The sequence below is a fragment of the Accipiter gentilis genome, chromosome 21 (genome assembly GCF_929443795.1).
Source record: "Accipiter gentilis chromosome 21, bAccGen1.1, whole genome shotgun sequence".
In the NCBI taxonomy this organism is placed as follows: Eukaryota; Metazoa; Chordata; class Aves; order Accipitriformes; family Accipitridae; genus Astur; species Astur gentilis.
Window position 1 is genome coordinate 886,487 of NC_064900.1, and position 10,263 is coordinate 896,749.

The 10,263-nt window shown below is 45.3% G+C and overlaps 1 protein-coding gene across 1 annotated transcript; it reads right to left on the minus strand.

Moving 5' to 3' along the window:
* Positions 1-322: 322 nt before the first annotated feature.
* On the minus strand, positions 323-9,666 carry C1S (complement C1s). Its single transcript, XM_049824853.1, has 12 exons — positions 9,509-9,666; positions 8,985-9,050; positions 8,351-8,555; positions 6,969-7,146; positions 6,568-6,693; positions 5,710-5,909; positions 5,337-5,490; positions 4,987-5,102; positions 4,675-4,753; positions 4,283-4,420; positions 3,694-3,768; positions 323-1,570 (listed from the first exon to the last, which is right to left on the minus strand). Exons 2-12 carry the CDS (start codon positions 8,987-8,989, stop codon positions 777-779), a joined length of 2,070 nt encoding a protein of 689 aa, XP_049680810.1. The 5' UTR covers positions 8,990-9,050; positions 9,509-9,666; the 3' UTR covers positions 323-776.
* Positions 9,667-10,263: the final 597 nt, after the last annotated feature.

Sequence of the window (10,263 nt, forward strand, 5' to 3'; positions counted from 1 at the left end):
TTATTTCTTACCTAACACAATAAAGTTTTAAAAATAAAGCCCTGAGGACAGGTGAATGAAAAAATTTTGAAGATGCCTCTTCTGGTCAGCTTGATTCAGAAGTCCGAAGTCCTCATTGCTGGTAATGGTTGGTCAATGAGATGCAACAATCTCAGAAGAACTTCATAAAGACTCTTAGGTAGAGAGGTGAGGTAGCACAAGTTACAGCTTGACAAAAGCTGGCAGAACAGTGGGTCAAAATGTGACTAGACACTTGATTTAGGGAGTTTCAGGGAGAACTAGGTCTAGACTGAAAAGAAGAAAGGCAATACACACACAATAGCACATTGCACAAAAGGCAATTTGGATATTCTTTAATGCTGTTAGGTATTCTGAACAGTACAGGAAATAACATAAATCAGAAGCCAGGCTCTGAACCTACCCTGGGAACAAACCATTATTCTCTCTTGTCTTCATTGAAATCTCCCTGTCAGGTCGGGCATGGCTAGGTCTTCTCCAAATGGGAAAAAATGAGATAGAAAAAAATGAGAGGAAGCAGAAGGACCCTCTTTATCCAGAATAGCATCTTCCTCTTATGCTGCTATGAGTGGAAGAAAGAGAATTTCCCCTCCCAGACACGGCGACAGTGGGAGGAACAGATTTACATTGCTGACTCTCCTCTCAGCACAGACACAATGAGCAGGCCCGTTACATACACAGAGTGAACAGGATCACAGCCAGCCTGAACATGTAACCATCGCATTTAGAAAGGGTGACTGTGCTGAAAGGAGAAATTGCTAATCCTGCCAAGTTTCTTCACTCTCATGCTTGCTCATGGTCTCTGTAATCCAGTCCAAATACCGCGCTACCTTGGTGTAAAGACCAAAGGTACCACATCTTGGTCCCCAGGAGATCAGCCCGGCCACATAGTACCGCCCGTCATCAAGAGGATCTTGGATAGCGTAGGCTCCACCGCTATCCCCCTTACAGCTGTCCTTGTCACCACCGGCACAGATCATATTGTCAGTGAATCGGTAAGCACTGGAATCAGCGGAGCCCTCTGGTTTCACAGATCGGCACTTTTCCATGTCCACCACGGGAATCTGGGCCTTCCAAAGATAAATAGGCAGTCTTCCCTTCTCTCTCTGGCCCCAGCCAGCAATGTAGCCCAGAGTCCCTTCTTGCAGCTCATACTCGGATGATTTACCAGGAAGACAGAGGGGTGAGATGTCCGGGCCCATCTTCACAGGTTCCCTCAGCTTCAGTAGTGCAATATCATTATCAAAATCGGTCCTGGTTTCTATGGGCTGCTTCTTCCAATCAGGATGGATGAATGAAGCCTCTGAGACCAACCGCTTGCCCTCCTTGTACAGAGTGTTTTTACCAACATTGATTACCCCAGCGTACATGTTGGGGTTGTCGTATCCCTCCAGCACATGAGCTGCAGTCATTACCCATCTTTCAGAGATGAGTACGCCACCGCCTCTTGGGTATTCGAAATACACCTGCCAGGGAAAGTTGCCCTTTTCTGCACGGGTGCCTCCAAAAATCTTTGCTTTCTCTTTGATGGGATTACTAGGCACCCCACAGACTGGGAAGAAAAGAAAACAAGAGGAACCAGATGAGAGAATTAGCAGTTACAAATAGCGGGTTCTTTGGTACTGCTAAAAAGCCCATAGTCCCCTCCTTCATGTGTCCTCTAAATCATTTTTGATTCTGAATAACCGATGTTTATATTCCATGTCATAAAGTTTGCAACTAGTATTTACAGAGAAATTCAGGAAAATTCAAGCAAAACTACTATCAACATTCAATTTAGGCTGAAAATACTCATTCTCAAAGTCCTGTTCCGCAAAGCAGTTGTCACTGTTGGGTATGTCAAAGCTCACAATTTAATTGCATTCTAGTTAGCATTTTTCCTTTGCTGAATTATGTCCTGTAGGTAAAGGTATTGTCTTTGAAAAAATATTTGCCTAAGTTCTTGGAAATGTGACACTGCTATTTAAAATGATTTTTTTTGTGTGTGTGAACTCCAGATAGTCTCAGGTTAAATGTTCAGTTTTGTCACTGATGTTTTACCATTTTTCCTCTCCATTCTCTTAGTATGTAAAATCTTCAGCAGTGGGTTAATGGAGATCTTATCTGTGGGTCTTATGGGTGCAGAGGTGCTCCATGGTCCTTGAGTAAAATGTTCAGTAAGGTTTCATAGAATGTGAGCACTAAGAGCATAAATAAGGCTGGTCATTCTGACATAGCTAGGAAATCGATTTCTTATCACATTGCCTTGTTTACAGTGAAGCCTTAGTCATATAGTCAGAGATTAAGGAACTACAGCCAGTAGGTAGGTTCCAATTTAAATGAAGCAGAGTTTGTTAAAAAATTTCATGTAATCATAGAAAGATTTAGGCTGGGAGGTACCTCTCAATGTCTCTAGTTCAACCTGTTCATCCCTAACTGCCCTTCCCCCTGCCCTCCTAACTGCAAAGCGAGGTTGCTCAGGGACTTTGACAGGTGACTTCTGATCAACTCCAAGTGTGGTGATTAGCTAGCCTCTCTGCACGACAGTTCCAGTGCTCTGGGGGAGCATTTTTCCTTAAATACAATCAGAATTTCCTTTGTTGCAACTTATGTCTGTTGCCTGTCTTTGTCTTTTATTGCTGTGTCCCGCTAAGAGTCTGGCTTCGTATTCTACAAAGAATTTATTATCTACAAAGTTACTACTTTCTCTTGGGTAGTAAATTCCCTGAGCTTTATCTTACAATTTGCGTTTTGCACTGTGGACTGGTACAGTCCTGAGCTGTACCTGGGCTGAGCTGGCCCATAAGAGGGTTGAATCATCTTCAGCTGGATCCTGTACTTTGCCAATGAGGATTTGGGTGTTTGGAGTAGTAAACAGGAATCATGTACAACTTAGTCCTAGGCATGCTGCCTCCTCTAAGAGGGTAAGCTGAGCAGCGTGCAGAATACGTAGGATTTAAAATTCTCTGTATCAGCTGGAAATTAAGACCTAGCCGTAACTTCCAGCAGTCAGGAGCAGGAGTAATACCCATGCACTTCCCTCAGTATCTCCCAAGGACACGAAGAGAGGATGAGAAAGTCCTTGACAGGGATCTTGCTTGACCTTTCAGACCCAGTAAGTGCAGCTGAATACTGAAGGACACATTAAAACTTAAGGGTTTAGGCTATGACTTCCAGTGAGAGCAGTGAAAGACCTTTCCCTATAGTGCTGCATATGTAGTGCCCAGTAGACAGCTGGGCACTACCCCCAAGAGAGGTTTGAAGAGAAGCTACGGCTCTCAGTGTAGCTTGGGAGGGACCAAAGACAGAAAGGTCCAGCATTGTCGGACATCGCTTTTTGACCCGTCAGTCTTTTTGCTACCTGCAATGCAGACAGAGATCTAAAGCACTGAACAACTTGAGAATGTGCACACTTGAAGGTAGAGAAATTGGTGCAGAAACACACACTGATACTTGAAGAGGTCTTGTTCTACCAGTTGTCTTATTATGTTGCCCACTTTTGTTTCCAGTTTCTTTCTGCTGACTCATCTGACCTTTCTTTGGGGCCCACAGCTTTCAGAAATACCCTGTCCAATGTGATTCAAACAATACAGAAAGGTTCAACTGTACTTTTGGGCTAAACAGCTTTAAAAGAGAGAGATGAAAGAAGCAGGGGACTTCATACCACGTGTACATATACACAGTTTTTGGTAGTACCTGGGACACATTTTGGTAGATTTGTTCCCATCTCTTTGTTCACCCATTCTCCACTGGCTGAGCACTGATACACCGCTTGGAAAACACAAGAAAAAAGAGTGCCATAAGGATACGATCAAGATTAAGAGAGGGTAAGTAGCATTACTGTATACGATGATGTATTAACCTTCTCATTTCCAAAGCAAGCAGAGCTTGGTAAGCATTGCTGAGATCTCCCTAGAAGTACACAACCCCACCAGGGTGCTTCAGCCCCTGTTTCGGAGGGACCTCATCTAATGGATTTCTGGAGTCCTTTACTTCCCCACCAGAAATGTGTGCTATATGTGACAAAAATCTCCATGGTTCACACACCCGCCAAATGGAGAGAGGACTTGCTAATGCATTTAAGGTCAACGGCCCAAGTACAGACGTTACTAGTGTATTAAACACAAAAGCAACACAAAACTACTGCTTGCAACCCCACCACCAATAAGAACTTTTTCCCAGTCTTGACCTGATGGGATACAATCCCAGCCCCGTGACGATGCCAGTACCATTTCTTAGACCTTTGATCAAAGAAATATGTTTGTGTAGCAGAGGCAATGCTTACCATCCCCTTTGGTTTTCAGGGTATAGTAAGGTGCATCACATTGATACCGGAAAGCAGCTTTGTACAGAGGCTCATGAAGTTCAGAGACATATATGGCTTGGGCATTGTCAATAGCAGTGGGATCACCGCAGTTCACAGCTGTAGAGAAGAAACAAAAATGATCAAATATAACCAAAGGGGCAGCCTCACCCAACGATATGATTATTCCGTATGATGGGGAACCACTCAGCTCCTCTGGTCCCTGTACAGTCACCAGCGCTCAGTTCCTCTGTCCCTTCAGCATGCTCACATCCCAGTCCTTCCGCATTCTCCTAATGTGGAGATATAGTGGGTCTAGAGCCTGAAGGCTCCATTCCAGTCTGCTTCCCACGATACAGAGACAGCTCACTTACGAACACAGCTGAAATGGGAGTTGCTCCATTCACCGTTCTCCTGACAGTTGGAGTGAAAAGTCCTGATGCTGTCTCGTTGCTAGGGAAAAGAACACATGATCCGTGTAAGTTGCTGACCATGAAATATATCTGACACAGGCACTCCAGCGAAGGGTCCTCAAAATGCTGCAGTGGCTGGAAGAAGTTTCCGCTTACTACAGCCGTGGTGAAAACATTTGAGTCCCCAAAGGTGCTCAGGACACCTGATGGGCAACGGCATCAGGAAGCTGCTGAGGGGGCCAGAGAGGATATATGCTTTTTTAAGTAACTTACCCTCACGATTTCATAGCCTTCCACACAGGTCACTTTCACACTGTCCTTTAAGATATACCTCTCCTTCTTTGGGTCAAGAACAGAGTTGGGGATGACACTCGGGGGACAGGTTACAGCTTTGAAGAGATAGGTGGAAATCAGTGATTAACTGGTTCAAGATTTATTCTCCTTCCAGCTGCCAACTTCTTTCTCCCCAGTGTCTATCTTCCCTAGTAAACAGGCATCCTCTGTTTACTCAATACCAGCAGCTGTGAACATGTTAATGTGCTGTTGTACCATGAATCTGACCTGGGACAAACTCTCTGCCTAACTCAGCAGCAGAGGGAATGCTTTCCCAACTGTTTACTCACGATCCCCATAGTAGCGTATTTTCCAGCCTTTGTGCTGAACTGCATGGTTTGTCTGGAAGATTATGTCAAGAATGTTGTTCCTAGTTTTGATTTCAGGAGGACCTGGGAATTTGCTGCCACAATAGGGACCAAAATGCTGCTTTCCAGAGACAAGCTGTGAAAATAATAAACAAGAAGAAATGAGAAATACCAGATGTATTCAGAGGGATATTCAAATATATATTCAATATATACATATTCAAATGTATTCCCAAGAACTTCAAAAGGCAACATAGTTGAAAATAAAGTTAAGCAGTCAGAGAGTCTTCTGAATATGAGGAGATTGAGGGGAGATCCAGAGTATCCTCACTCCCTCCCTAAACCCCACACCTACTGTTAAGCTGTCGTGGCAACTCCCTTCTGAGTCGGCTGGTTCCACGTCGAAGTCCCCACTGCTTATGGTCAACGCCACAAAGAAGCCTGGCCTCAGAGCCACTCGGTACTCACACCGCGAGTTCTCTGGGTACTGGTTGGGATAGTTGGGGCTGGCAATCTCCCCTGATGGCTCAGTGAAGACATTTCCACTGCAGTTCACTACAATTAAGGAAGGAACACAGGTAGGATTCAGAAAGGAAATGGTCTATGTATGAAGCTGACAAGCTTTCCGTCTTCAACTACATTTCCAGTCACCCCAGTCACCTGCATGTCACAACATTGCATCTTTCCAAGAAACTGAAAACAGGGCCACTCTCTGTTCAGGGACTTTAACTTCTAGTGGCTTTTCTTTTTACCTTGCACCTGCGATTTAGGCCCCCTTCTCTCATGCTCAGGTCCTCATATTATGCTCCTTCCAACATGCACCACTGTGACTTTGCAATTTTTTGATTCAAGCCAAGCAGCCTCTTGGCTATTTTTGTGTGTTTATTGAACTGCCCTGTTTGGTCAGAAATTTAAAGATTCACAGATAGCAGTACGCTAAGAAGGGTCCCCATCAAAGTCTTTAAAGAATGGCATTTAGTAGTTTCTTAATTCTCTTGACACACAAAAAAAAAGAAAGTTAAGAATATGTTAATAGAAATTCTCCAAATCACGGTCTACTGCCAGTTCAGATTTGCACTGGGATGTTTTTTTCCTCAGCGTATACCTGTCACAACTGGTTGAGAAGTTTGATAGAGAAGGTCTTCCACGTACAATATCCCACTTGGCATAAATTAACTCTTCCTCTTGAGCACAGCTCATGTAGATCTCTTACCTCCACATGTTTTCTGATCCTCATAGAGGAAATAATCTGGTGGACAGGTACAGAAGTAACCTCCAATATAATTATTACAGTAATGACTGCAAGGTACATCCACAAAATCCGTGCACTCATCCAAGTCTGCAAGTGTGAAAAGATAAATCAGCCAAGATTAGGAGAGGGCCCTAAGGGTGGGAGAAAGGTGAGAAAGGGAAGCAAGCACTGGTGGACAACAAGGAAAAGGTATCTCTAAGACAGCATTTATACTGGCCATATAGGAAAGCAGTCCTGTCTGCTGGGAACTCTTTTAAATAAGGCATTCTTGTAAGGAAATCCCTTCTGTCAGCTTCCCTCCCCCGCCCCGCCGCCCCAGCCTGGACACTACAGAGAGTCAGAGGAGGCCATTGTAACCTTACCCACTGCAACATAGTAGGCTGCAAAACCAGTGAAACGCTCCTCATTGGAAAAGTCTGATTGGAAGCTCATAGTGAGGGTGTTAGAAGGGATAAGAAATTCCTCCACAATCGAGGAGCCAGGGGCACGAGGTTTCTTCTGCCCACAAAGCACACCTTCAACACGGCCATCAGACAGGATCTGCAGAAGAATGCAGAGAGGTCTTACCTCATTACCGGAATATGTGTAATTACCAACACTTGAGTCTTTCAGCTTATAGGTGGCTAATCAAAGGCCCCTAAGTTGCATGCGTTTCTCACCACATTCGGGTAGATCTCCCAGGGCACCGCTATGTCACACAGCTAGCAGGAGGGACCAAGGCTGCTGCGTCATCCACCGAGCTGGCCAAAGGTGGAACACAGCCAGCCGAGGTACAGCTGAACAGAGCCCCTAGACAACCAGTTTCAAGACATTTGGAAGACGCTTGTGGACCGTTCCCTCCTGCTGACTTCTCAGCTGTGAAATACCTGTCTTAATTTCTCACATACAAATTAATCCAGAAAGCTTTCTGTTAACATCCTTTCTTCAGGCCCCTTTGGACAAAAAAATCAGCACCATGGTTCAAAATGGCAAAACCAATCACTGACGGTCTGCAGACCGGTCTAGCAAGTTCATCAGTTTGTTGCAAAAGGGCCTTCTCCAAGGTGTCTTTCTGGTGCTGCACGTGGTCTTATTCACCCATAGCTATTGCAGGATAGGATGGTCTTGTTCCTGTCTGTTTGCATGGAAATGCTGGATCTTTTGTGCCTTGTGGGACACCAGGGAGCAGAGCTAGTGGGTCTCTAAGTTTTAAGAAACCTGTGGGGCATAGATCATAGAAAACTGTGGTGCAATGGACCACAGCACCTTGTCCGAGTGCCCACTATTCATGCACAGATCTCTTGACTGTTTTTAACCTCCATCATTTCCAATCAATTTCTGATTGCGTTAAATTATCTGTGTCCACTCATGGATTAATTCTGAATAATTTCAGGGACAGAAAAGCAATGCCCTAAGAAAATGGTCCTTTTATACCTACAGTTCACTGGCTAAGAATATGCCTTGCAATAGAGAGGTGCCGGTGATGGCTAAGAAGGCTTTTCCTATGAATATAGGAGAAATATGGGGAGGGGGGCATAGATGGGACACTCAGTTGGCATATAATGCTCATGAGGTTATGAGGCAAACTCAAATCAATTTAGTGACCGCTAGTGCAGATACACTCAGTCATTTGGGCTTCTTGGAGCTCAGAACAGGAAGGATGTGTCCATCTTCTCTTTCAGCCCTGAGCTTTGTACACAGCTTTGCCGTTCTGTGCTCTAAGCTGCTTTTTTTCCTTTTTCTCACTTGAGGATGGGGACAGTACCTTCACAAAGTCATACTGGCAGTTCTGCGATGGTTCAAGGTCCATATGTGTGAAATAAAGGCGAATGCCATATCCTGAAGGGACCTGGATTTCCCAAGACTCCTGCACATCATTGGGATACACCTGAGGATAATTGGGTGACAAGATCTCACCATACATGGAGTCTGCATCAGCCCAGACAGGGAGACAGAAGAAGATAAGATACCTGAGAAAAGAGGAAGGAACATGACATTGCAGTAGTCTTCTCTGTCTGCATACGCACGCACTCCCCAGTGAAAAAGCTGGTCTTTGGCTCTACACAGCATGCAGCATAGCTCCTGGCTTTGGAGATTTAATGACCAACGCTGTGGCTGTGTGGGCCTTGCCCTTCCCCTGTAGCCTTTCACACAGAAGGAGTACAACCTCAGTCGTGCTCTCTGCTCCTCTCCAGCTCTGTAAGAGCTGGTAATGCGGCAGGGGTTGAACACAAGGGTCTTAAGTGCTATTCCCTACTTCAGTGCCTGGCTCTGGAGCCTACTTGGGCTATAGATACATTCAGATTTGAGAACCAGTACAGCACTACAGGAAAAACACCTCATTTATAAAATGAAATTATTATTAAACCTGAGTTCCCTTTGGATATTCAATAACTCACCACATCTGGAAAAAAGCAGATCTTCCTTTCTGAAAACTTTCAGGAATTGGACTTTGGAGTTACGGTCTGGGACAAAAAACAGTGTGAATGATTAATGTTGCCTGTGCTGCTGCATGTCTGCTAGGCAGGTCAAAGACCCTAAAACCCCAGCTTGTGGACAATACGTCAATGTTTTGCCTCAAAAGCAAGTTTATAGCTCTGTTCCTTCCTGCATACAGCAACCCCAAGCATTCAAGAAGGGATGCTAGCCTCCATACCGACAAAATGGAGAGATGATCTGTGTCTTGGTACTCACGTTCTCCCCTCATGAGCATCAGCTTCTCTAAACACCATGCCGGTGCACAGCAAATTAAGACAGAAAGCACCTCCCCCCCCCCGGGGTACCCAATCCCTTCTTCCCAGCACCTCAAAAATCATGCTAAGACCCTGGGGTTGGGGAGCAGCTTGTCCTGACTCTTCTAGCTGTCAGACAGCGATGCTCAGGAATATTTTCCTTTCTCATTTCTAATGCTTGCAATATTTACCTTCGCTCCCTAGTTCGTGTCTGGTTTTCTTCTCTCTTGCCTTCTCTTTTCTCTCTTTCTCTTTTATTCTTCCTGTACACACCCTCCTCGAAACCAGGCTGGGGTCTGGGGAAGGAAGCTTCAATTCCCAATATCGCAGCACCCTCTATCTGCGGGCTGCGGCTTCCCAGCCTCCCCGCCGGGCTGAGATGCTCGGCTCGCCGGCTCTGGGCAGGAGGGGAATTTCCAGAGCAAGTTGCACAATCCTGTTGGCTCAGGCTGCACGGGGGGAGCACCCATATCTGGTCTGTGTTAGGCGTTTTCGGGAAATCAGGTGACTTTGGGGAAAAGGGAGGGCAACAGTGTTTTCGGCTGCCTCCCTTCTCCTCCTCTTCCCCCTGCCTTTTAAAAGTTAGGGACAAAATCCTAAGGGTGTAGAAAAGGGAGGGTCCACGTGAGAACGGGTCCAATGCTTTTGGATAGCAAAAAATTGTTCGATCATTCTGTCCAGAGACCACTTTGCCGGAGTCCACTCTGTTACCGCAACTTGGTGGCCACAGGGCTGCTGCCGCTGCTTCTCCTCTGATGCTTCGGAGACCCTTTTTTAGGGGAAAAAAAGGAAAAGATAGTGGCCTATTCAGTACTGTGCCTCTCTGAGACTACCAGCAGGAGTAAGAGTGCATTGTTTTGCAGGGTTTTGTTATGGGAACACTCCAGTAAGTAAGAACTTGACTAAAAACTCATAACTACCTCTTTATTTACAAAGTGAACTTCAT

Coding starts and splice junctions, on each gene's coding strand:
- C1S (XM_049824853.1), bottom strand. Junction 6,694..6,968: donor AGCCTACTATGTTGCAGTGG/GTAAGGTTACAA, acceptor TCACACTTGCAG/ACTTGGATGAGTGCACGGAT. Junction 1,571..3,693: donor TCTACCAAAATGTGTCCCAG/GTACTACCAAAA, acceptor TTTTCTTCCCAG/TCTGTGGGGTGCCTAGTAAT.